General features: G+C 44.0%; 1 protein-coding gene across 1 annotated transcript in view; it reads right to left on the reverse strand.

Annotated features, from left to right (window-relative positions):
* Nucleotides 1-770: 770 nt before the first annotated feature.
* The window catches only part of FBXO36 (F-box protein 36), a 58237-nt gene continuing 31287 nt past the window's right edge, over nucleotides 771-27720 (reverse strand). The window contains exons 3-4 of the mRNA XM_054984218.1: nucleotides 9750-9922; nucleotides 771-1007 (exon numbers count right to left, since the gene is read on the reverse strand). Coding sequence (XP_054840193.1) covers nucleotides 837-1007; nucleotides 9750-9922 — 344 coding nt within the window. The 3' untranslated portion in view covers nucleotides 771-836. The remainder of the gene's footprint in view (nucleotides 1008-9749; nucleotides 9923-27720) is intronic.

Consider the following 27720-nt stretch of genomic DNA (forward strand, 5'->3'; position numbering starts at 1 on the left):
AGTGCATTGCAGTTGTCCAGTCCAGTTGAGATGTAACTAAGACATTGGTTACAGGAATGGATGCAGCTGATGCACCAGCCAAAGCTGGACAAACGCACTCCAAGCCACCACAGCCACCTGGCTTTCTAAGGTGACTGCTGTATCAAGCAGAACTCTTAAGCTGTGAACCTGACTTTTCAGGGGCAGTATAACCCCATCCAAGTGCCTGTCCCATTGTGAAATAACTCAGCTTTCACTTTGTTCTAAGTTTTGATAAACCTCAGGTAGGAGTTAGGGTTTATGCTATAGAACTGGACTGCTTTTCTATAAACCTCCAAGGATGGGGAAGGGAGGATAGGTGGAAGCAGGAAGGGAATTAACTACATATATACTTTAAGATAGGGATGAGAAAGGTAAAAAAATAAAGATAAGGACAAGAACTAAGAGAAAAACTTCTCAGAAGTACAGTCATGGAGCTGCTTACTGTGAGGTGTGCAGAACAGAACTGAGCCATAGCCCCTCCCCTTGAAGCAAGTGCAAAGGGATAGTATCCTCCCTCAGGGAAGGGATTCAAATGAGAGTTCTCAAACTACAGCTCTAGAACATTCCAGAATTGTCTTCTGGGCTAGGACAGAACCCACATGTCGGGCTCCTCAGAAACGATGAAAATAAACTTCTATGAATTATGCTGTGGCAAAAGAAATCTTATTAATATGTCAAAAAGAATGTCCACTAAGAAAGGCTGAATACTCACTTAGCAGATCTCTTCAAGAAAATAAAATGCAATACTCTTATTTAAACAAGTCTACACTTTATAACAGTTGCCATTAAAAGAACACATCCGTATTTGTTTCTGCTCAATCTGCTTCCTTCTGTCTCCTCCTTTGAAGCTGGCGCTGCAGTTGAAGTTTATTAGTGAAGAAGAACTGCTTCCAGCCCATTTCACGAGCTAGAGCTGCCATTTCTTCGGTAATGGTACCAGATGAGTTTCGTACAATCATCTCCCATAGTTTGTCAGAGTTGCATAACTATTTATAAAAGAAAACAAAATAGTCTTAAACATTATCCTGACAAAAATCCATTTCCCATAACAGAAGGAAAATAAAAGTGAAAAAATACCCCTTCCTCCTGTTGTATATTATAGATATAAACCCATACATACAATCATTAGACAAAATGCACTACTTTGTTAGTGTTATCACCTGCAAAGGTACTAAGACAACTGAAGCCAATAGACTCAGACTGGAGGAACTATACATAGGATTGCACTGTATTTTGTAATGAACTGAGGATATTGTGGTAGCAATGAAACTGCTGGCAGCATTAATTGCAACATAATGATTTAAGCAGTCATTTTAGTCTCAGCCATTGATTTTTAAATGCAAGCCCTATCTTTGACTTCAAAAAGTTCAGTGAACTGAAAAACCTTTATATAACTGAATGTTACCTATATGATGCTTTATAGGTTAACTTCATATTTATTTTCTTCAGTCTATTCAAAATATTCAGAACAGGATGAACATATGATGGAGGCTTATATGGAATCAGACCACTAGTCCATCTAAAATAAGCACTGTCTGCTCTAACTGGCAGCATCTATCCAAGACTGGAGGTAGATGGCCTGTTATCCAAGATCTTTTAAAGTTGAAATGCCTAGGATGGAACCTCAACTTTCTGCACGTACAGTTTATGAGCTATTGTTCAGCATTTGCCCTAGGCTATAATATTCTAACCTAAAATGGAAACAGTATACAGAGAATACTACTGTTAGGCCTTGTTTTTTTCTCATCAGTTTCCAGATGTCTGCCAAAATTAAAACATCTTCAACTACTTCCTGAAAACACTCAGGCCTGGAGGTGGGCAGACTTCCAGGAAAAAGAATTCTAAAGCTGGACAAGAGCTGCCAAATAATCTCTATTCCCTTCCTAACTTGTTACTGATGCACAAAGACGATTTTCAGAAGTCTGCCCAAAAGCATACCACAGAGATTGCAACAAGGCATGGGAAGGAGGCAGTGTTAGGGCTCAAGTATGGTCTTTAAGAAACTGGCCTGTTATTAAAGAGATGCACTGTTCTTCAAAGTTAGACTCATGTAGCAAAAATGAACAATACTGCTATTTTCCAGCTTCATGCAAAATAGTCTTCGTGTGATTGGAGAAGAAGATAAGAAAGGAAAGGGTTTAATTTTATTCCAAAAAGCCACAAATGGATGCCAAATCTTAAATCAGTTTTTCCTGTATCTTCACTTTTCCCTCCCAAAGATGTCTAGTTGCTATAATGTTGTACATTAAGATATTGTTTCAAACTTTACACAAGCAAAACATTGGGTGGGGGAGTGTTGTCTTCTTCCAATAGTTTGCAAAATTAAATTGAAAAAAATGTGGAAGAGAAAATCTTAGAGATTATTTCATCAGAATTATTTTTCTAAATAAATTAAGTGCTTGAACGAAAGACTTGGAGGCTATAATGATATATAAGCTGCTCATTTGTCTTTGTATTTAACAGTGAATATACAATAATCTGTATATATATTCTTAGCTATATTATGTCATCAGATCATATTTTATTTTTGTATTTCATTAATAAAAAAGGAAAAAGAAAAGGAAAAGCGTCTTTTTGCAGGTTGCTGTGTTGTGACACAAGCCACTGATGTAATTCTGAAGGAAGAAAATGTAAACCCTAAAAAATTGTTTTGAAATAAACATAAAATTGATATGCTATTTTGCAAGCATAAGGAATTTCTACTTACCATCCTAATGTAGCTTGACACACATAATACTTAAAGAATAAATTATTAAATACCATGTATTTTTTTTAAAAAGTAAAAATCTATTTTAAAGAAATTATAGTAGTATAATGTTCAAGTTAGCTGTAAATCAATATATATTACTAGCTAGCTCAAGTAATGGCTATAAGAAAGTATATAAAGTACAAATGGACAGATTGGATTAGACTGGTAATTATACTTAAGCAATGGCCTGAAATTGCTGGTTTGAATTCTGTTACATACAGAAAAGTAACAGATGCCATTACATTTAATTGTAAATTAAAATATCACATGGAAAATGCATATTTTTATTTTAGCAAGAATGAAGAGATTAATTTCAATGTATTTTAGTTCAACTGATCACAGTAGAACAATCCTCTGCTTGGTGGTGGAAAGTGCAAGCCACAGCCAATTTATGGCAACCCTATTGTGTTATCAAGGCAAGAGAAGAACAGAGGTGATTTGCTATTGCCTGTTTCTGCTAGTAACACTGGACTTCCTTGGTGGTCTCATCAGGGCTGCTTGACTTCCAAGATCTGATGAGATCAGGCTAGTCCTGGGTCATCCAGGTCAGAGTGATCCCCTACTTAATGATAACTATTCTGGTTTAACCAAAATTGGGTTGGATGGTATGTGGTAAATGAAATACACTATACCAAAGCAATCTACAGTAAGAAGCACTACTATTGTTCAGCTTCTGTATCCCAGTTCTACTGATTGCAAAACAGTCATGTATCAGAAATTTTGGACCCAAATATTTTCTCATTTAGACATGTATATCAATAGGTTGTAGGATTATACTGCTGTAAAGTGAAAGCAGGTCCTTTGTGTACTGCATGCCCTAATTTGAATTCTTCTTTTGTATTAGGGTTTAACTCCCTCTAGTGGCATTTTGTTTAAAATCAGTCCTTGATGCATGTAACCATTTAAAATTCTTGTCGCCTGAAGATCTGGAGGAGTTTGCAGGAAAAATGCCACCCCAGCCCCCAGATAGCTCCCAGCTATTTTCCCTCATAGAGAATAATGGAGAGTGGGTGGGGCACCTTCTTTGGGGGCCCATAAATTTGGCCCCTGGGGCCCAATCTTCATGAAACTTGGGGGATCTTTAGACAGTTAGGAGTAGGTTCCCTATAAATTTGGTGAAATTTGGTTGAAAAATTATTCCTCCAGCTCACCAGGCATCTCCGAGAGTGATTTTCCCATAGAAAACAATGGCTGATTTTTTCAGAATTTGGAATTCGGGGAATTCCATTTTTTTTCTCAGATTCAGTAAAAAATAATAATCCAGTTTACTGAAAATGTTTTTGCTGCACACCCCTTGTGGCTTATTTTTGTTTATTTATGTAGTCCGCCTTTCTCACTGAGACTCAAGGCAGATTACATGGTGTGAGATTAGTACAATCAGCAGCAAGTACAAGGGCAGGCGTTTTCATACAGTGCCAAGGACATTTCCATAAACAACGTCATAGGATAAATAAAATTTACAAAGATATAGCATTAGCAAGGAACCAATACGGAGTTGAAGAACTGCTGAAATGGAACATAATCACTTCTAGGACTGACATTAAACAACACGAAGCACAGGTAGTAGCACAGGTAGTATACAGGAGTACATATTTAAAGCAACAGATAATATGTAAGGTAGCATAATGGTGAAGTCTATGGTTCCTCACTCATTAGTGAAACATCTGAGACCCCCTCCCTACAATACCATCCTCCTAGTTGAGAAAAAAGCCTTTTTGAATAATTTGGTTTTGCACTGTTTGAAGAAAGTCAGGAGCATGGGGGCTCTCCTGACCTCCTCTGGCAGGCCGTTCCATAGGGTAGGGGCCACCACAGAGAAAGCCCGTGTACGGGCCACGGTTGATTTCATCCATGTGCAGGCTGGCACCTGCAAGATTCTGTTCAGATGAGCGAAGCTGCCGTGTAGGGACATAGGGAGGGAGGCGGTCCTGTAGGTATGTTGGGCCAAGGCCATTGAAGAGCTTTGTATGTAATAACCAATACCTTGAATTGAGCACGGTAACTGACAGGTAAGTCAATGGAGTGACTGTAGGATGGGAGTGATGCTCCTGCTCCTGCTTGCTCCTGCTAACGGTCGAGCTGCAGCATTTTGCACTAATTGGAGCCTCCTATTTAACTTAGATGGGAGACCAATGTATAGTGCATTACAATAGTCAAGTTTTGAAGTTACCATAGTGTGGATCCAGGTGGCCAGGTCAGTTGTGTCGAGATAGGAAGCCATCTTCCAAGCTAGAGTATAGTAAGCATTTTTTTGTGTCTGCCTTAACTTGTTTTTCTAGTAGTAGCGCTGGATCCAGGAAAACCCCTAGGCTCTTAACTGAGTCTGTGAGGGTCAGCCAAACTCCACTGAAAGTGGGGAGCACAATGTCTTTCAAGATCTCTGACTTCTCAACAAGCATCACTTCAGTCTTGTCTGGGTTCAATTTTAATTTATTTTCCGGTCATTTCACTATGGCTGTCAGGCAGCGATCTAAGATTTCTACTACTGCATCCTGTGGGGACCTGGATAACGAGATATAGTGTTGGGTACCGTCTGTATAGTGATGACATCCAACTCCATAGCTGTGAATGAGTTCTCCTAAAGGTTTTATGTAGAGGTTGAATAACATGGGAGATAAGATTCCACCCTGTGGAACCTCACAAGATAGTTCCCATTCTGGAGACAGCTGATCTCCAACGGCAACCCTTTGAGTCTGTTCCATGAGAAATGATTTAAACCAGTCTAAGGCTCATCCTTTGATGCCCACTTCTGTTTCTAAATGCCTCAACAGGATGGCATGGTCTACTGAGTCAAAGGCTGTGGATAGATCCAGAAAGAGCAATAAGGAGGCATGGCTTTTGTCTATATTCAGATGGAGTACATCCACTAATGCTACTAGTGCTGTTTCTGTCCTATGTCCTGGACTGAATCCACACATGCTGGCATAGCGCTAAACTGGCAGAATGCCAGTGTCTTCCTGGCACAATTTCTGATGTCATCGCACCACGAGAGCAGCATCAGAAATCGCACCAAGAAGACCGTGGCATTCTGACAGTTTAACACTAGGCCAGTTCATGTGGATTCAGCCCAGGTCTGAATCCAGACTGGAATAAGTTATATAAATGGGCTGGGTGGGCAGCCAAGGATGTGGATACCATTTTCCTATGTCCAACAACAGAGGATCAGCAATGGCAGAAGGAGGAAGAACTGGATAAGCAAATCCGCTAAGGCCATGGGAAGAATAGCCAGTGCGGTGGTCATAGTTTCTGGAAGACCCAGGTTTGAATCCCCGTTCTGCCATGGAATCATTCTTTCTAAGTCTAACCTACCTCACAGAGTTGATGTGATGATAAAATGAAGGAATGGAGAACATCAGCTGCATTGGGTCTCCCTTGGGGAGAAAGTTAGGATATAAATGAAGTCAATAAATAAATAATTAATAAATAATAAACCAGACAGGAGCCCCAAGGATGGTACACAGGTAAGGATTGCTCAGATGGTCTCCCAATAGCTGAACAAGCACTCTTCAATGAAACTGGATAGATTTAGACTCTAGTGAAGTTTTCCACTTGCAGAAGGCATTTCTGCCAGTGGAAAGGACAGCAGTTTTCACCAGTTCCTTCTTCCTGCAGTTTGCTGAGCTCCCTGAGCTCCTGCCCCAGGAGCCAGTGGAATCTGGGAACACTATCGGGGTGGGTAAAGATCTGCAACAGGAGGGGGAAATAAGTAAAAATCTTCCTCCGCAAATATAGTTAGAATTCAGGCCACAACAATCACTACTGGGAGGAATGCAGCAAACAAAACAAAAAAGATGAAATACATGGAGAACAAGAGAATACTGAGAAAACAAGATTTTTTCATTTTAAAAAGATTATGCCCAATGAAAATCAGTAATATTCTGAAATCATTATTTATTTTATTTATGTCATTTATGTCATTTATAGACTGCCTTTCTCACTGAGTCTCAAGGCAGATTACACAGTGTGAGATTAGTACAGTCAGTATGAAGGACAATTTCATAAACAATGCTATGGGATAAATAAACACAAGTTTACAAAGACAACATTAGCAAGAATCCAATACAGAGTTGAAGAAATGCTGAAGCAGAACATAAGCACGTCTAGCAATACAGACTTGAAGGAATACTGAAACAGAACAAGCAATTCTAAAGCTGACATAGGAGCACATATTTAAAGCAACAGATAGTACGTAAGGCAACATAGTGGTACATAAGGCAACATAGTGCTGAGATCTATGGGTGAAGTCTATGGTCCTTAACTTATTCGCGGAGCAACTGAGACCCCTCCCTACATTACAAAAGACTTTTTGAATAATTCGGTTTTGCATTATTTGAGGAAAGCTAGGAGAGTGGGGCTCTCCTGATCTCCTCAGGCAGGCTGTTCCACAGGGAAGGGGCCACCACAGAGAAAGTCCATGTACGAGCTGCTGTTGATTTCGCCCATGGGCAGGGTGGCACCTTCAGGAGACCCTGATCAGTGAAGTTGCCATGGAGGAACATTGGTAGGGAGGCGGTCCTATAGGTATGCTGGACCAAGGCTGTGAAGAGCTTTGTATATGATAACCAATACCTTGAACTTAGCACAATAACTTACAGGTAGCCAATGAAGTGATTGCAGAATGGGAGCGATGTTCATGCTCCTATGTGGGCCGCAGCGTTTTGCACCAATTGAAGTCTTCTAAGTTAACTTACATTTATAGTGCATTACAGTAATCACGTTTTGATGTTACTATAGCATGGATCCAGGTAGCCAGATCAGCCACGTCAAGGTTCAAAAGCCATCTTCCAGGCTAGAGTGAGACTGTAGAAAGCATTTTTGTGTAGCTGCCTTAACTTGTTTTTCTAGTAATAGCTTTGGATCCAGTATAACCCCATGGCTCTTAACCGGGTTTGCAAGGGTTAAATGAACACCATCGAAAGCGTGGAGTACAATGTCCTTTAAGATCTCTGCTTTCCCAACAAGCATCACTTTCATCTTGCCTGAGTTCAATTTCAATTTGTTATTTTTCAGTCATTTCACTGCAGTTGTCGGGCAGCGATCCAAGATTCCTACTGTATCCTGTGGGCACCTTGATAGCGATATATAGAGTTGAGTGTCATCTTCATATTGGTGGCATCCAACTCCATAGCTGCGAATGAGTTCTCCTAGAGGCTTTACGTAGAGGTTGAATAACACGGGAGATAAGATTGCATCCTGAGGAACCCTACAAGATAGCTTCCGTTCTGGAGATAGCTGATCTCCGATGGCAACACTTTGAGTCCATTCCATGAGAAACGATTTAAATCATTTTAAGGCAAATCCTTTGATGCCCACTAAATGCCTCAACGGGATGGCATGGCCTACTGTGTCAAATGCTGCAGACAGATCCAGAAGGAGTAATAAGGAGGCATGCCCTTTGTCGATGTTCAGGTGGAGATCATCCACTAATGCTACTAGTGCTGTCTCTGTCCTATGCCCTAGTCTGAATCCAGACTGGAAAGGGTCTAGAGCGCTAGAGTTTTCCAAGTAGATCTGGAGTTGGTCAGCTACCACTCTCTCAATCACTTTGCCCAGAAAGGGCAGATTAGAGGCGGGGCAATAATTAGCTACATCATTTTTGTCTAGGGATGGTTTTTTAATTGGTTAATTAGTTAAGGTGTGCTTAAATGCATACGGTCACGTTGACAGCCTGTAACTGGGAAATCAACCATTTACTCAATTGTATCTGGTTATCTCACATTTGAGATTTTTGTGTAGACAGAAATAATCTTCATGTAGGAAACAACAACAACATGTACACCAGCTATGAAAAAAAATCACACAGACACCCCTGTTCAGATGAGATTTGTAAGATGCTGTGTATTGTGGTTAATTCTACTTAAGAAACATTTTGTGTGTGAGATGGGCCTAACACTCCAAGGATGTCAGAAGGCAATGTATCCTTTTTTTAAAAAAATGGCATTTTTCCAGCCAACTATATGCAGCCAGTTATATATTAGTTTTTGAAAACTTTATGAATGCTTGATTCCTCTGAAAGTATTTGTGAGAAATATGAGCCCCTAAACCTCATTTAATATATTTTTCCTGCTATGTTGCCTGGATTTTTGAGTTAGTTTACAAAGATAATTTCTCAGTTTAGGTTTTGATTAACCACACACTGCAATATACTTCATGTATACTTAAGAAAGCATGAGATCCCTTGCTATCTCATGACAAACAAATAAATTTACAGTGTAACCCTAAACAGTCTAAACTCATTGATTTCAATGGGCTTAAACTGCAGTAACTCTGTTTAGGATTGCTCTGTTACTTTATCTACAACATAGAGATGTATGTAACAGAGTGCATAAATAGAAGCATAACGCAGCTCAGGATAAAAAGCATGCCTTAGAACATAAATGACTGTAAATATTTAACATGAGAGCAATCATATGGCCGTCTACTCAGAAATAGTTTTCTTAGGAACTATTGCAGCCTATATCAAAGAAATATACTGGATTACCTCCGTGTAATAATGCTGTCCATGGGTCACCTTTTTCAGCCTAGGAACATACACATGACAGATTGTGGAATAATACAAATACTATGCCAAGTTCTTCCAAACGCTTGTTTCTTTTCACCCTTATGTATATTTATCAGAAATACTATACCAGCCTATCAGAAACTTTGTGATCAATATATACCGCCCTTTAGGACAACTTAATACCCACTCAGAGCGGTTTACAAAGTATGTCATTATTATCCCCACAACAAAACACCCTGTGAGGTAGGTGGGGCTGAGAGAGCTCCAGAGAACTGTGACTAGCCCAAGGTCACCCAGCTGGCTTCAAGTGGAGGAGTGGGGAATCAAACCCGGCTCTCCAGATTAGACTCCCACGCTCTTAACCACTACACCAAACTGGTGTAGTAATGGACACCAATTGAAAACATCTATCTCTAGACAAGGACTATTTATGCTGAAACTGAATTGAAATCTAACTAATTTAAAACAAATTTTTACCCTTGCAAATCTGTTAGATACTTGAGCAAGCCGAAAAACATCTTCAAGATCCAAATAGTCCATGATGCGCAGAAGCAATGTGTCAGGAAGTCGTGTCAGGAAATCAAATTTACCCCGGCACAGATTGAAGATATGATCTAGAGTTCCCGGTCCAAAGATATAGGCTATTCGAACTGTGATAAAAAGTACAACAAAATAAAAGATATCTATTGTGCCAAACAAAACAAACAAAAACACCCACCAGCCATTTTTTGAAATACAATTATCTATCCCACCATCAATTTTTATCCAACTCTTCCTCTGAGGGTTTCTAATTATAAACTTATATTTTACATAGTAAACATTTTAAAGGTGAGTAGATACATGTTTGGCCTACATATGGCAGAGCCCACAGATGATCACAGCAGAAAGTGGCCATCTGAAGCTGTTAGCTTCTCCCAGAGTCTGAAAGCTAATTATGCTGTGTCCAACCACTGGCATTAATGACAAAACCAAAAATGTGTATATTATATAACTACAATCCTTCAAAACATCACTGCTGCAAAAACACTAGAGTAGAATTTCAGGAGCCCTTTGGCAATTAACCAAGATTGCCAACTCCAGGTTGGGAAATTTCTGGTGATTTGAGAGGTGGAGCCTAGGAAGGGCAAGGTGTGAGTAGGGGAAAGACCTCAGCGGCATTTAATGTCACAGAGCCCATGCACCAAAGCAGCAATTTGATCCATAGTAATTCCAAGAGATCTCCAGGCCCCAGCTGGAGACTGACAAATCTAAATTAACACCTACAGAAATCTTTCATTCCCACTTCCTTTTTTTAATATCATCACATACAAAGAAATGTTTATTTACTTACATCTAACAACAGTTCAAGCTAGTAATGCTGCATAGGGGGTACCACCCATAAAAGGGCTATGGAGAGGCAATTATAAAATGGCAGCATCCTCTGACTATTCATATCTACAACCTATCAACAATTTAACTATGATTTCTAGATGATGGAGACAAGAAGAAGCAAAGGCTCGGGATTAGTAACCAGTTTAGGGTACTCTCCTCACTGCTCAAGAATGACTTCCCTTTCAGTTTCCTTTTTTATGGTGATCTTTCCCTTCCAAACCAGAATCAGATACCATGGTTTAAAGTGGATTTCTGATTCATAAGAAACCAAGAGAGTGTCGAGTCGACCCAGGATAGGAGGACACTGTTCATGAGCTCACAGCTTACTTCTAATCCTCCAAGCCATACGCCTGCAAGTTCATCTGAACCAAGCCAAAAAGTTGTAACTTATTATTATAATCCTACCCTGCATATGAGCTTCCTAGAGCATTTAGCTGTCTACTTTCTGAGAGTATGGGACCAGGTGGGTCTTGATAAGACTTGCTATACAGAGTAATACGTTTCTTCTTAGGTGTGTGTTTACTATAGAATTACTAGTTTCTCCCTTAGAATTTCTATTGTAGTCATCAGAAGACTGTCTCACAGTTTCTTTTCTTTTTTAAAAAATTTTTATTATTAATTTTGAATTAGTTTGCAACATATAACTCACAAAACATAACATTAACAAACTTCGACAGATGTTTAAAACAGTTCGTTATAACCATATTATGTGTTATTAACTTACATTAAATTAACAAATAAAATGTTATAGCAAAAGCAGTATTAAATAGAACTTTATCTGGGTAAGACTACCACAAACCCCACATTTCCATATCTAGGATATCTTGATAGGGCAATTTTGTTAACAAAAGCTCATTTTTAGAAAGGAATTCTAAAAAAGGTTCCCATTTAGTATAGAAGTCTGAGATACCCGTGAGGTTAATTTGGAGATACAATTTTTCTGTGATTTTTTTCCATTAAAAGTAGATTCCAAATTTTGTTAAACCAGGTGTTGATCGTAGGGATTTCTTTTGATTTCCAGTATAGGGCTAATGAGGTTTTCGCTGCTTGAAGCAATGTGAAATTAGGTCTCTTCTAATGGAAGGTATACTTTGATCATTCCAGATTTCTAAAAAAATAGTTTCTGGTTTTAGAGGTATTTCATATGTAGTAATAAGCTGTATCTGATTTAGGATCTTGTTCCAAAATTCTTCAACACGTTTGCACTCCCACCAACAATGTGAATAGCTACCTATATCCCCACATTGTTTCCAACATAAAGGGGACTGTTTTGAATAAATGTTAGATAGTTTCTGGGGTGTAAGGTACCAAAAATTAACAATTTTGTAAGATTGAAGCGTAGTATTAATAGCCTTAGAATTAAATAATCTTGAGTTCCAAATTTGTTTCCAATCGCTTTCTGAAATATTAATATTGCATTCTTTCTGCCATCTTAAGTGCGGACTTGGGCCTTTAGTGTCTAATGCATGAAGTAGTAGATTATAGATCTTAGAGATTAGACCCTTACGTACAAATCCTTGTGTATCCAAAAGCTGTTCAAAATCAGTTTTCTGTTTACTCATTAATACTTTTAATTTAATATCTTTAGCAAAATAAACTAATTGAAAGTAAAGAAACTAAGGTATATTTTTCCTATAGTTTCTTCCAACTTATGCTTCTCCTTTAGACCCGTCTTAGATGCAATATCTATTAGGCGGAGATTATTGAGTTGATCTCCGTTTCCTGATTTGTTAATCAAAAAGACACTTGGAGGTCCCTCTTGTGAAAAAATAGTAGCAAAGCGTGAAATAGTTGGTACTAGTTTAATTCTGTACTTGTCCCAGGTTTCAAGAATTGTTAAAAAAAAAAAGGGTTGTGACAAATATCTGCAGGCCTTTGATTTGCTCTTTTCCATATCATGTCTTGAATTGTACTTTCCTGTTCTGGGATGTTAACAGTTTTAATCCAGTCTGTTTGTCCTTTGTCTTGAATTATTTGAATTAGATTAACTAGTCTTGCAGTGGTATTGTAGATTTCCAAGTCTGGGTAGTTAAATCCCCCCTGTGTTCTTTTCCTCCTTAATGTTTTGAAAGCTATCCTTGGGGGTCTTACGTTGCCAAAGAAATTGATTAAGGATTGATTGCCATTGCATCTCACAGTTTCAAAGTGAAAGTCCTACAATAATTTACAGTGCTTGGCAATCTGTATCTTTTTTCACCAATATAAACAGATTCCATTCCATTCATAACATGAGTCTTCCCATATTTTATTGAGACACCAATTAACTTTACTCAAGCACATTTGCTTTTATTGTCAACAAGATTCTGGTTGGCGGGCGTGGCGTCGGCACCGAGAGGAATGGACGCCTAAAGCCAGAGCTCCGGTTCAATTCCACCCCTAAACCCCGATAAGCACATCAAAAACGTTCTACACAACTTAGTATGAAGGGTAAGCAAGATCTTACTGCAAAGAAGCCCAACTCTAAGGCGGCGAAAAATTTGCAGAGCTATTTCCCAGCTTCGCAAGCAGAAGGTACGGAGGGGGAGATAGAGGGAACGAGTGCAAACATGGCGGCCGCGATGATGAATGCTGAGGCGCGAAAAACTCAGACGGTTTCCTATGACCCAGCACTAAAAGCCCTACTGCTAGACATCGAATCGAGCTTTTCTAACAAAATCTCCCATCTAATGGAACCACTATCACAACAATTAACTGACCTTAAGATAGTGATGGACTCTGTGGTCGCTAAATCGGATCAGGCTCTTACCCAGACTGCGGCTTTAAGGGAGGACGTCCACTCCCTACAATCAGAACAAGATCGTGTCCACTATAAGATCCTGGACATGGAGATTCAGCTGCGGGGTGCTAATTTGAAGTTTAGGGGGATAGAGGAAAATGTGGCCGTGGATGCAGACCTGGCCGTTTTTTTGGCGGGCTGGCTGATGACGGAGCTAAAGCTGGAGGAAACCCATGCATTGACTATATTCAAAGCTTATCGAGTGGGCCCCAGAAATCCAGATAAGAGGCGGGGACCTAGAGATGTGGTGGCCGTCTTTGCCGACTGGAGGCTGAGGAAAAAAACGCTTGAGGTGGCGAGGGCGCGAAAATTCCTCTCCTACAATGGAGCGCGAATCAGCGTCTATACAGACCTACCGGCCGAGATTTTGGAGCGACGACGACAACTCCGACAGATAACTGAGGAACTCAGAAATGCCCAAATAGAATACAGCTGGACCCGGTATTCTGCATTGAGAGTCTCGTTGAAGGGCATACAGCACCTGATCTCTACTCCCGAGGAAGGCCTCCGGTTTCTACGTGAGCTAGGCATAGAGGTCGCCATGGAGACGGAGGCCAGCTCTCAGAAAAGAAAACGACCGCTGCCCATGTCTCCTCAGAAAAATAATAAAATACCGGTCCGGGACACTTGAAGCTCTGACTGGTAGGACTTATGACCAGAATATGTTGTGTTGGAACGTCCCAATCTTACTTAATTTACTCGTGGGTAGGGGTGGTTGGGGTGGGATTGAAGGGATTGCTTCTTTATTAGCCCCTTACACAAACAGTCCTCCGTTCTGTTTATTTACAGCAACCTCGTTGCAGAGATTTCTCGCGAGGCTGCTGAGGACTGTGTAGCACCTTAGTTTCTATTTCTCTATTGGAGACGGTTGCTTTAGAGAAATATTAGATCTTGTGATAATTATATAAATACACTCTTCAAGTTCTTCCTGGAAAATAAGTAACAAGACGCTGAGTGCTCGTTGTATATAGTTTAGTACGGTAGTTAAGGCAAGTTAGTGATTTAATATTAAAAGGTGCGCCCCTTGGGTTGATCCACTTCTACATAAAGTAATAAAGAGAAATCTTAATTAATTACTACCTTCTTGATTGGCATATCAGATACTCGGAACTCCTTGCAGCTTGATCCGACGTTAGTAAAGGGGGGGAGGTAGCGAAGCAATCTATACACCAGTCACAACTTGCAGTTTTACCCACTGACTATCTGCTTGCTCCTTACTGCATTTGGCAGAGGTAAGGGCAAGAATTAATTAATCATTTATTACAAGTCTGGGGACAGTTGGTTTAAAGGAGTATAAATAGTGAGTTAATTGAATATATCTACACTTTCAAGCTTTTACCAAAAACAACATTAAAGTGCTGCGTGCTTATTGTATATAACTTTGTTAAGGTAGTTAGGCAAATTAGTAATTTAGTGCTAGGAGGTGCATCCATCAATTCAATCTACTCCTCCATAAGGTAACAAACAGACATCTTAATTAATTGATTCTTGATTGATTAGCAAATTGTACACTTGGAATTAATTGCAGTTTGATCCATCCATAATCAGAGAGAGAAGGTAACATAGCAAACCACAAGCAACTTAGTGATTTAAGGTTAAGAGGTACATCTATTAATTTGGTCTACTCCTACATACGGTAATAATAAGAAATTTTAATTAATTGGTACTTACTTGATTGTAACTTGATTATCATATACCTGGAATTAATTGCTGTTTGATCCATCCATAATCGGAGAGGGGAGGTAGCATAGCAGACTACAAGCTTATCACAACTGTCAGTTTTGTCCACTGACAGTCTGCTTGCTTCCCACCATATTTTGAAAGGGTAAGGGCGGAAGTCGATTAATTATTTATTGAAAATTACCAACATAGTAGATTAACTTACGCTTGCTATACATTTCATTGCATTTGTGTTTTGTGATACGATTTCTCGTTCCTTTCCAATGAATTTGTTGCATGATTGCCTTCAAAGTGATGAAATTTGATTGCTTAATTAATTAACACCAGACAGTGATTTATTTACCTGAATCTTATTGCATTTACGTATTGACCCTTTCTTTGGTGCTTAGATCATTTCAGCCATCTCATTCATATCTATTATAAACTACTGAGGCAAGAGCCCTTACACGCCTGCTAGCGGTCTCTATACTTGCACTTTTGGTTCTGCAATACCAGTACATTTCACTTCAAAGGCCAATTCTGATACTCTACTTTTACCCATTCTATAATGGCCTCACAACCACATGTCCATATTGTCTCGCAAAATGTGAGGGGTTTAAACAACCTGGTGAAGAGAAGGAGAGTTCTGACCAGCCTGGCGAAACTAAATGTAGATGTAGCCCTGATCCAAGAAACACACCTCCATGCATCCTATGAGGCGGAGCTTAAGGCCCCATGGATAAAATTGCAATTCCACGCAAAAGGCTCCTCCAAATCCCGCGGGGTGGCAATCTTACTAGCAAACAGGGTCCAATTTGAACACAAAGCCACCCTACGGGACCCTAGAGGCAGGTTTTTATTCATAAAGGGGCACTTCAATGGACAATTGCTTACACTGGCATCTGTCTATGCGCCCAACACGCAGCAACTGGAGTTCACGGAAGAAATCCTCCGAAAATTAGAGGCATTCCAGGAGGGATCAGTAATTGTGGGAGGGGACTTCAATTATGTAGCACACTATGACCTAGATAAATCCTCATTTCCCCGCAACAATGCACCTCGAGTGCCAAGAAGGCCTAAGAACCCTAATCGTGACACACAGATGCTCACGCTATTTACTCGGTTCCACTTAGTGGACATATGGAGGGAGATGAACAAACTGGCCAAAGATTACACATACTACTCCCCACGCCATGACGTATACACCAGGATCGACTATATCCTGGTGTCCCCGGATTTGAGAGACAGAGTACTACTCTCCAGCATAGGAGACATAAGCTATTCGGATCATGCTTGGGTAACGTGCAAATTATCCCTAGATAGGCCCTACGAAAGGGAGAGGCATTGGACGTTCCAGAAAAACCTCGTACTTAATGAGAACAATGTCCTACAAATTGAACGAGATATCACCCAATATCTCAAAGATAACCAAACAGGCACGACATCCTCCCAAACGGTGTGGGACGCTCTTAAGGCGGTACTAAGGGGACAACTGATCGCTCTCTCTGCCTCTCTAAATAAGAAGAAAAAACTCCAAAAACAACTCATAATGGATAAAATCCACCAATTGGAACGCTTACACAAGGATAGAGGCAGCAAAAAAACCTATAAACAGCTGCTCCATGAGCGCAAAGCTCTGGAGTCACTTGAAACGTCCCAAATTCAAAAGAACATCTTATATTTAAAACAAAAGTACTGGAACCACTCTCCTAGGACCCTACGTTATCTGTCCTGGAAGGTCAAGGAGAAGAGAATAAATAGGCACGTCAGACTCATAAAAAACGACAAGGGACAAACGTTCACTAAATCTCCCGAAATATTGGATGTATTTACAAAATTTTACACAAATTTATATACTTCCTCCAGGCCAGATAAAATGTCAATTAGGAACTATCTGTCAACCCATAAGAACATTAAAAAACTGGCAGCGGAACATAGCCAATTAATGGATACCCCAATCACCGCCGCAGAACTGCTGGAATCCATTAAGAATTTAAAGAGCAATAAGGCATCTGGGCCGGATGGCTATCCGGCCGAATTCTATAAAAAGTTTGCTTTGGTATTAATCCCGCCCCTGTTATCGGCCTGTAATGAGGTGCATAAATTGGGGACCTTACCTGGAACCTGGGCTGAGGCAGTCATCACCATGATCCCCAAGGAAGGCAAAGACCCCTCTAACCCCGGTTCGTATAGACCGATTTCTTTGCTGAATGTCGATTATAAAATCTTTACCTCAATATATGCACGACGCTTCAATTCTTTCATTGGAAATTATATTTGTACAGATCAGATAGGCTTTATCCCCAATAGGGACATCTCCGACAACATTTATAAGGCGCTGAACATTTTAACATTCAGTAGACACAGCAAATTACAAACCACACTCCTCTCCTTGGATGTCGAAAAAGCTTTTGACACCCTGGAGGTCCCGTACCTGCAGATGCTCCTTTCCCACATGAAATTCGGCCCCAACTTCCTACAAACAATTAAAGCGATATACGCAGGCCCCAAGGCAAGAATCAAACTTAATGACTTAGCGTCCGATCCCTTCACTCTACACCGAGGCACGCGCCAAGGGTGTCCCCTTTCCCCCATCCTTTTCGCCCTCGCGATAGAGCCCTTAGCAGAGGAGATAAGAACCAATGAAGGGATTCGAGGCATTGAAATAGACAAACGTACTTACAAAATATGCTTATTCGCTGATGACATCTTGCTGTTTCTTACGTGCCCACTTGTTTCCCTAAAGGCTCTGGCAATTGTTCTTGCTCACTTTGGGTGTATATCGGGGTTGAGGATAAACCAAGCCAAATCCACCATCCTATCAGTGAATCTCCCAGAGGAGACGTGTAACGACATAAAACGGCAATTTAAATACCAGTGGGCCAAATCACACCTCCGATATCTGGGCATAAATATCCCTCCCAACCCAGCCCAGCTACTCCAGGTAAACCACGTCCAAAAGATGAAAGAAATCAAACACCTCCTGCTCAAATGGAACAAGCAAAACCTGGCATGGTATGAAAGATACCATTTGATAAAATCCTTCGTCCTCCCAAAATTGACATTTTTGTATAGAACAATTCCGATTGAAATCCCTAGCAAAATTCTGAGCCAATGGCAGACGGCATTAAATCGATTCTTGTGGCAGAATAAGCGCCCTAGGATTGCCTTCAAAGTTTTGTGCGCCCCTAAAACAGCAGGGGGCTTTAACTACCCAAATATAGGGCTCTATTCTGATGCAGCCAGATTGACAGACATCCTCCAGATATTACTCCCCTCTGGACACTCTGATTGGATAAACATAGTGGGCACCTTTTCCCAGCCAAAAACGTTGCGAGAGACTTTCTGGTCTACCCCAAGTTTGCGTCCTCCCTCCATATATCAAAATATGTTCCTTGCTGCACTGCTGAAGCTTTGGGACAGACATAAGCATTCCCTTCTCCCGGCCATATCCCGCTTTTCAGTGCTCACATCACATAAGGGCATGCCTCGCCAGCATAATATAACCGCACTGCGCTCCTGGGATGACCTGCGGGACTTGAGGTTGTTGGACATAGCCACCAAGGATGGTATCATAAGCAGAGTAGACTTGAACAACAACCTGGGCAGGGAAGTCCCCTGGTTTTTCTACCTGCAACTGCGATATCTTCTGCACGAATTGAATATAAAAAGCGTAATGACTAAACCACCAACTAAATTTGAAACACTTCTGGACTCCCACTCATTTAACCGTAAAGGTCTCCTGTCAAGACTATATCTCACCCTGCTTGATACCAAACCCCTAAACACTGAAGCGCTGCTCAATAAATGGCAACAGGACTGTGGGATAGAACTCACACGAGAAGATAGAGAGCATGTTTGGCACTCTGCATTGCTTAACTCCCCTGTCACCAATGTGCGCCTCCAAACCTATAAGATTATCCACAGGTGGTACCTTACTCCCCAAAAGCTGGCGAAAATATATCCCAGCAGATCTCCACTCTGCTGGAAAAAATGCGGGGAGCAGGGTACGTTCCTACACTGCTGGTGGGAGTGTAAAAGTGTTGCTGCTTTCTGGAAGGCGGTTCTCCAGGAAATTTCCCGTATCACGACTTATGTGATACCCCCAAGCCCGGGACTTGTCTTCTTGGATCTTTGGGGAGATCTAGATATTCCCCATCTGCGGAAGGCATTGGTCAGAACTCTCCTAGCAGCTGCAAAGGCTGCAATTGCACTCAGGTGGAAATCGCGATTCCCTCCCACTCTTGACATATGGTATAGAGTGGTGTGGGACCACCTTATGATGGAAAAGATCACAGACAGAATTCGAGCATTGCATAACCCCTCCAAACCTACACAATTTTACGCACAATGGTACCCTTTCCTGGAATTTTTATCTCAGAATGAATGGCTGATCTCTAAGCTACCTCACTACGCGATTATAAACCCCGAAATTTGAAATATGGATTTACTCTGCGACATAATGGATGTGCCTGTACATGATTCTCCCGATGCTGTTATAATTAGCTTGCTTAACACTGTATTAGACTCCTGTTGATTATGTATAATATTTGCACACTTGAATATTGCCAACTGTTAGTGTTTTGATGTTTATGTATTGTTGTATCCGAACATTGTTACGTATGATGTCATCTTTTTTCTACGCATTTACTGTTGATCTTGTTACTTGTTACACTTTCAATAAAATTTTTTGAAACTAAAAAAAAAAAAAAAACAAAAAAAAAACAAGATTCTGGTTACTGTGTGAAAATAACTGATACTTTGTTTACTTATTTGTCATCTTAGCGGTATGTATATGCTGTCAAGTCGCAACCAACTTGAGGTGACTCCAGCAAAGGGCTTTCAAGGCAAGTGAGAAGCAGAGGAGCTTTGCCATTGCCTTCCTCTGCAGAGTCCTCCTTGGTGGTCACCCATCCAAGTACTGACCGTGCTTAGCTTCTGAGATCTGATGAAATCGGGCTACACTGCCTTCCCTCCTATGTCATCTTAGGTAGTTGGGTAAATAGTATTTTATTTGGTGGTTGTGTTGAATACCAAAAAACTTTGAGTTGAATACTACAAAGCTCAAACATAATGATTTTAAAATTAATTTTTAAATTAATAATGTAAATAAATAAATAATGGATATAGATCTTCGCATTTCACATTCCCCAGAAGTCCTTTTTGACTCATAAAACACGGTCAGTTTATCATGCAAAATGAGCCAAACAGTCACTTGGAACAGCCAAATCTGTAATGTGTTGCTAGCTGCAGAATTCAGCTTCAGGAGAATTTCATTTTTTTAAAAAAGGAAGTTTCTAGCCCAATATATATGAACACTTAAAAGTGGAATGCCTGGCAAGACATATAAGCCAGAAAGTGTGATTGAATAATATTCATTGTTGATAAGGTGAGTGGGTTCAGTACCCTGCATCTGCTTGCCCCATGACTAGAAAAATCAGAATAAATTATGTAACATAGAAAAAACAGGGTTAACATACCTGTAACTTATGTTCATCGAGTTCTTCTGTGCTGACACACATGGGGACTGCGCAGGCGCAGGCCAGCCGCCAGAGAATTTTCTAGAGCTTCCATGGCTCCGAAGGGGCCATTTGTCGCGCGCCTCAGCGACCGTCTTCCCGCCCAAACGGTCACGTGATCCTCCAGCGACCAACGGCCCCTTCCCTCAGTTCTCCTTTGCCGCCGCTTGACCAACACACTTAGCCGTAACACCTTAAAACACATCAGATTCAGTTACAGCCACCACATCATTGTGCATTGGAATTCACAGCGGGGTAGGAGGGAGGGTTGTGTGTCAGCACAGAAGAACTCGATGAACATAAGTTACAGGTATGTTAACCCTGTTTTCATCTTCGTTCTTCTGTGCCTCCACACATGGGAGTGTACCAAGCTTCACACAATAAGGAAGGTGGGGTGAAGTCCAACACAATTTTATTGAACAAACAACAACAAATAGATATGCATATATACATCTATGTAAACTGTACAGTGATACATCAGAACTCAATATTTACACATATATACACCCAAATATCCACATATACACTCTTTCACTCAAGGGTACCCAGCAGGTACGCCAAGAAAGTCTACCCAAGACTCCCTCAGGAAAAAAGGGAGTGTAGGACAGCCCTGGCCACAGATACATCCTGCTCCGCATTGACATCAATGGCGTAATGCCTGACAAAGGTGTCTGCAGAGGACCACGTGGCTGCTTTACAAATGTTAACCAGGGGCACCCCCCTGAGGAGCGCCGAAGAGGATGCTTGGGACCGCGTGGAGTGGGCTCTGACATGAAGCGGGCAAGCCACCCCTGCCAGGGAATAGGCCTTGCTAATGGCCGTCACAATCCACCTAGACAGGGTCTGTGAGGAAGCCCTGTTACCCTTGTCCTTGGCCCCAAAACATACAAACAGGTGAGGACAGGTGCGGAATTCCTTCGTCCTATCCAGGTAATAGGCTAGGGCCCTCTTCAAGTCTAGGGAATGGAGGGCCTTTTCCCCCTTAGAGGAAGGTTGAGGAAAGAATGCAGGCAGTGAGATATCCTGCGAGAGGTGGAAGGCGGACACCACCTTGGGCAGGAACCCGAGGCAGGGACGCAGGACCACCTTGTTGGGATGAAACACAAGAAAGGGAGGGTCAGACCGCAGTGCAGACAGCTCACTGACCCTTCTGGCCGATGTGACGGCCACCAAGAACGCTACCTTGTAGGATAGCATATCCAAGAGGCAAGTAGCCATTGGTTCAAATGGAGGCAACATGAGACGTGAGAGCACCAAGGACAGTGACCACTGAGGCACTGGCGCGGACACAGGTGGGTAAAGATTGTACATGCCCTTAAGGAACTGGCGGGACTGTGGGTGAGAAAACACCGTAGCACCCTCAACTCGGGTGTGAGCAGCTGATATCGCTGCCAGGTGGACCTTGAGGGAGGACACCTTCAAGCCCAGGCCACGCAAGTGGCACAAATACTCGAACACAACCCCCAAGGGACTGCTGTCAGGCATTACTCCTCTGGCAAGTGCCCAGAGCTCAAACCTGCGCCACTTGGCCGCATAAGCGCGCCTAGTGGATGGCCGACGAGCATTCAGGAGGACCCTCTGTACCTCGTCAGTAAAGCCTATCGGGGAGGAACGATCCGCCAAGCCGTTAGGTGCAGCTTCCTGGGATCGTGGTGGACCAGGCTCCCGTTTAGGAGAAGGTCTTGCCGAGGGGGCAGACTCACATATGTCCGTTGGGACATCCGCAGGAGCTTCGGGAACCAAACCTGCCGTGGCCAGAAGGGGGCCACCAGGATGCAGTCCGTCCCGTCCTCCTCTATCTTGCACAGGACCCTGGGAATCAAGGGGAATGGAGGAAACATGTAGTGCAAGCCCTGCGTCCACGTAAACTGGAAGGCATCCCCAATAGAGAGGGGGTCGCTCCCTGCCCTGGAACAGAACGTGTGGGCCTTGGTGGTCGCCGCAGTGGCGAACACGTCTATCACTGGATGACCTCACATCTGGAAGATCGGCCCAACGCACTCTACGTTCAGTTCCCACTCGTGGTCCAGCAAAGGGACCCTGCTGAGGGCATCTGCCCAGGCATTGTCTGACCCAGCCACGTGTATAGCACGGAGCGACACGCCGTTCCTGATAGCCCACTGCCAAGTGAGCGTGGCTTCCCGGCACAGGGCCATGGACACTGTGCCCCCCTGCTGATTCACGTAGTACATGGCAGTCGTGTTGTCCGTCTGCACCAACACCTGACGATTTCTCAGCAGTGCTGTAAGAGACACAAGTGCGAAACGAATGGCCCTTAGTTCAAGTACATTGATATGGAGGGTCTTTTCCCTCTCAGACCAGACATCCTGCACAGACACATCACCACAGTAAGCCCCCCATCCCAACAGAGAGGCATCAGTGGTAACCGTGACGTCATGGCGCTGATACCCAAAGGGGGTCCCTCTAAACAAGTTGTCATCAGACAGCCACCAGTCCAAGGAGGAGAGGATGACCCTTGGGACAGAGAATTTGAGGGACGGAGGGTGCAGCAGAGCATCGTAACTCCGCACAAACCAGTTCTGGAGCGGACGCATACGCAGCCTAGCAAAGGGCACCACAGAGGTGGCCGCTGCCATATGCCCTAGTAAGCACTGGATAGTGCGCACAGACTGGAACCGGTTCCTTTTAAACATGGACACTAGACCCCTTAGGGACCGGGCCCTCTCCAAGGGGAGCAGGGCCTTACCCTCCACAGAGTCTAACAGTGCGCCAATGTAGGACACTTTGCAGCTGGGCACCAATTTGGATTTCTCCAAGTTCACCAGGAGCCCCAGGCGTTGGCAAGTGCTAAGTACCAAGCCAATGTCCTGCACCAGCCTAGACTCCGATTCAGCCACGATGAGCCAGTCATCGAGGTACGGAAAGATGGTACAGCCTTCTTCCCGTAGGAAGGAAACCACAGGGGCCACACATTTAGTGAACACTCGTGGGGCAGTGGACAGGCCAAAGGGGAGCACCTTATACCGGAAAACCCTTTGCCGGTACACAAAGCTCAGGTATTTCCTGTGCTCCTCCCGTATCCCCACGTGAAAGTATGCGTCCTTTAAGTCAAGAACCGCAAACCAATCCCCCTGTTTCAGCAAGGTGATCACAGTCGCCAACGTAACCATTTTGAATTTGGTCACCTTGAGGAAGGCATTAAGGCCCCTCAGATCTAAAATGGGACGTAAGCCCCCATCCTTCTTGGGGACCAAGAAGAACCTAGAGAAGAATCCCTTTACAGAGTCCTCATAGGGCAATTCTTCCACAGCACCCTTGGCCAAGAGCGACACGATTTCCGCATCCAGCTCGGCCATAGTGTTATTGACAGCTGTCAGGGGTGAACTGCATCTAGGCAGCTCAACGAACTCCAGCCCGTATCCCAGTTCAACAATGGTTAAGACCCATGAGTCAGATGTTATTGACTCCCACTCAGAGAGGAGTGGACTCAGTCTGTCCGAAAAGTTCGGGGATACGGCTGGCGTGACCCGTCAGTACTGCCTCCCGGCGCCCTGCTGATCTCTCTGCTGGGCCGGTTGTTGTGCCGGACGAGGCTTGAAGGGCCTACGCCTCCTCTGCTGTTGTGTGGGAGGGTAGGACCGTTGCTGGTAGGCAGGATACTGGTGGAAACCCGGCCGCTGTTGCTGGTACCTGCCCTGGAAGTGGTAAGGGCCGGACCGGGGAGCGTACCGTGGCCTGGAGGCGGGTTTGTCCGAAGGAGCCAGACCCAAGGACCGTGCCGTCTGTCTGTCCTCCTTTTTCTTTTTCAGGGTCTCGTCGGTGGACTTGGAGAACAGCGAGTCCCCTTCAAAGGGCATGCTCTCCACCCTGGAACGCACCTCCTGAGACAGGGCGGTCGACCGCAACCAGGAATGGCGCCTGAGGACCACCGCCGAAGCCATCCCTCTAGCAGCAGTGTCAGCAGCGTGGCTCCCAGCATTCATTCGCTGTTTAGACAGCCGGACAGCCTCTGTTTGCAGCAGGGACACCACAGCCTTCTGCTCAGGTGGGAGGTCCCGGGTATAGGACGCCAACTTCTCCCAGAGGTACAGCTGGTACCCTGCCATGATGGTCTGGTAGTTGGCGATCCTCAGACCCAGTGAAGAGACAATGTACTGGCGCCTGCCCATGGCATCCAGCTTCTTGCCCTCTTTATCGGCAGGCACCGAGGAGTGACCCGACCGTCGGGGGTTGAATTCCTCCGTGACCAAGGAGGAAGGTGCTTCACCAACGCCGGCCAGGTGCCCTGCTTGATCTTGTAGAGCTGTTCAATCCTCTTAGATGTTGGAGGTTGATCACAGGGCACCTTCCACACCTTCTCCACGATCTCCTCAATACCCTCGAGCATGGGGAAGCCAACGGACGCCGGATTATCCCCGTAGATCCGCTTGAGGAGCTTGTCCTTGGTCTGGGGGACTGCCGAAGAGATATCCATCTCGAGGGCCTGGGCCATCCTAGCCATCTGGTCGGCGTAGATGCGGAGGTCCTCAAACGGGGAGCCCGCAGATGGCACCAGATCCTCCGCCGGCGATGGTTCAGACCAGGATTCCGACTGGTAGCCGGCCAGGCTCTCAACCTCTCCCTCCTCGGATCCGAGCTGGGAGTCCTCACCCTGGACTGGAGGGGGGAACCACGTCCGCCTCGACGTCGATGGCCCCGGTTCCGACTCGGTGAACCCAGCAGGTGCCCCTTCCCACTGGCAATGGTATGGCGAGGGGAGATAGGAGGCTTGACGATGCCGGGATGCAGTGGATCGGGCCGATCGAATGCTGTCCCCGGAACGGCGCCGCTCACGACCGACTGCAGGAACTGGAGACGGACGGACAGGAGATGGACGGCTCCGACGAGGAGACGGGCTCGGTTCCAGCCTCGGCGACCGAAGGGCAGGTGATGGTCGGCTCCGACGGTGTGGGCTCGGCTCCGGTCCCGACGAGAACTCTGCGGGCACCGTCTCGAAGGCCATCGGATCCGGCGCCGGCACGGAGATGTCCTCTGGTTCGGGGGAACCCAGATGAGGGGAAGGCGTGTGAGGAAGCACGATGACCTCCTCCTGAGGAGCGGGATGCGGCGACCGATGATGTTTGGTCTTCTTCTTCTTCTTTGCCGGTTCCGAAGAAGATCTCGGAACCGACGCGCTCCTCGCCTTCGAAGGGGACCTCGGCTTCGACCTCTTAGACTTTATCGGAATCGATCCGGTCGTCGGTTCCGATCGGGGACTCGGTACCAGGATCCTCGGTTCCGATGTCGGTCTCGGATCCGACCTGGTGGATGACGCGCTACGGGGCGGCCGCACCGGTCCCTGCGCTGGAGAGGCCGCTCTCGACGCCGAGGCACTCGGGGGACGCGGTTTCGACCCCGACCTCGCGGAGGCCACTGAGCCAGCTCTTGATTGCCGTTCGGCAGAGGGGCTAGGGCCGGCCTTGGACGGACGTAACGGGGTTCCCTCCGACATGACCTTCTGCCACAGCGAGGAATTTAGCCGGGCCTTGCGATCCTGCCGGGCCTTGCTGGTGAAACCCTGGCAGATCCTACAGGCCGAGACATTGTGGGTCTCCCCCAAGCAAAAAAGGCACAGATCATGGCCATCGGATTTGGCCATCTTAGTGTGGCATTGCAGGCAATGCTTGAAGAGAGCCGTAGAGGCCATCTTCAGGGGCACGCGAAAGGAGGGTCAAAAAACAGTCCGAGTCAAATTACCGAGTCCACGTCAAAGTCCAAAGCGAGATCCAAAGAATAGTCGAGGTCACGAAGTCCGAAGTCAAAAGCCAAGCAATCAGTTAGAGAAAGCACGAAGCACAAAAGCACAGAGCAACGAAGCTCACGTTCTCTCCAAGCGGCGGCAAGAAGAGAACTGAGGGAAGGGGCCGTTGGTCGCTGGAGGATCACGTGACCGTTTGGGCGGGAAGACGGTCGCTGAGGCGCGCAACAAACGGCCCCTTCGGAGCCATGGAAGCTCTAGAAAATTCTCCGGCGGCTGGCCTGCGCCTGCGCAGTCTCCATGTGTGGAGGCACAGAAGAACGAAGATGAAATAAGTATTTCCTGGGACACATGTATTTATTTGTAGCATTTATATACATTATGAAATTCAGTTTTTTATTGATTGTCTTGGCATGGAAGTTAAATTTTGGTAGAGTATGCACAGACCTGTAAAAAAAAATTAGATCAATAGATTCGTCCTTGAAGCACAAAACAAACTATGCAGTTGCCAAATGTTACCAAAATGCTTACTGTATTTCACAACACTTGTGGACAGAATCAAATACAAAATCAAATTAAATAGTATGACAATGCCCTGAAACTCAGCATAAACTGGCAAAGGACATATAAGGCCCTTAGCGGACTGGCACCAGCATATCTATGGGACCGACTCTCACCATATATGCCCCAAAGGGTGCTTCGATTAGCTGGGAAAAAATCTGCTGGTGATCCACGACCCCTGGGAGGCTTGCCTGGCCTTGACCAGAGCCAGGGCCTTTTTGGTCCTGGCACCGACCTGGTGGAACACTCTGTGGAAACTCAGGCCCAACCAGACATATTATCCTTTCGTTGGGCCTGTAAGAGTTATTCTGCCAGGCATATGGTTGAGGCTGGGGTGTAGGGTGCTTCCCAGCTAGTCTCTTGTCTGGGTGGGTAGTATCGTGACCCCCTCCGAACTTTCCATCAGATTGACTGCTCTCAAGTTCGTTAGCCTTTATTGGCATATAGCAGCAATTCAAGTTACCCACTTACAAAAAAGAAAGAATAAAGTTAAAAGAATACTGCATTACAAATACATAAATACATTTAGAGCTGACTGCTCTCTCCACCTCCCGGCCCCTTGAGTGTTAATGGGGCAGGGTGTATTTTGGGGACCACCATCTTGAGTTTTATTGTATGAACCGAGTTTTATCATTGTATGATTTTATGTGTTTTATGTATGTTTTAATGTGTTTTATGTATGTTTTAAACCTGGTTGTTACTCCACTCTGAGCCTGCCATGGGGAGAGTGGACAAAAAATTGAATAAATGAAATTTATCTATTTATTTGTGTCACTCATAATCCACTTTTTTTTTTTTACTGATGTGTGTGTGTTATGTGCCATCAAGTTACATCCGACCCATGGCTACCCTATGAATGAAAGA

This window comes from Eublepharis macularius, chromosome 6 (assembly GCF_028583425.1).
Source record: "Eublepharis macularius isolate TG4126 chromosome 6, MPM_Emac_v1.0, whole genome shotgun sequence".
NCBI classification, from domain to species: domain Eukaryota; kingdom Metazoa; phylum Chordata; class Lepidosauria; order Squamata; family Eublepharidae; genus Eublepharis; species Eublepharis macularius.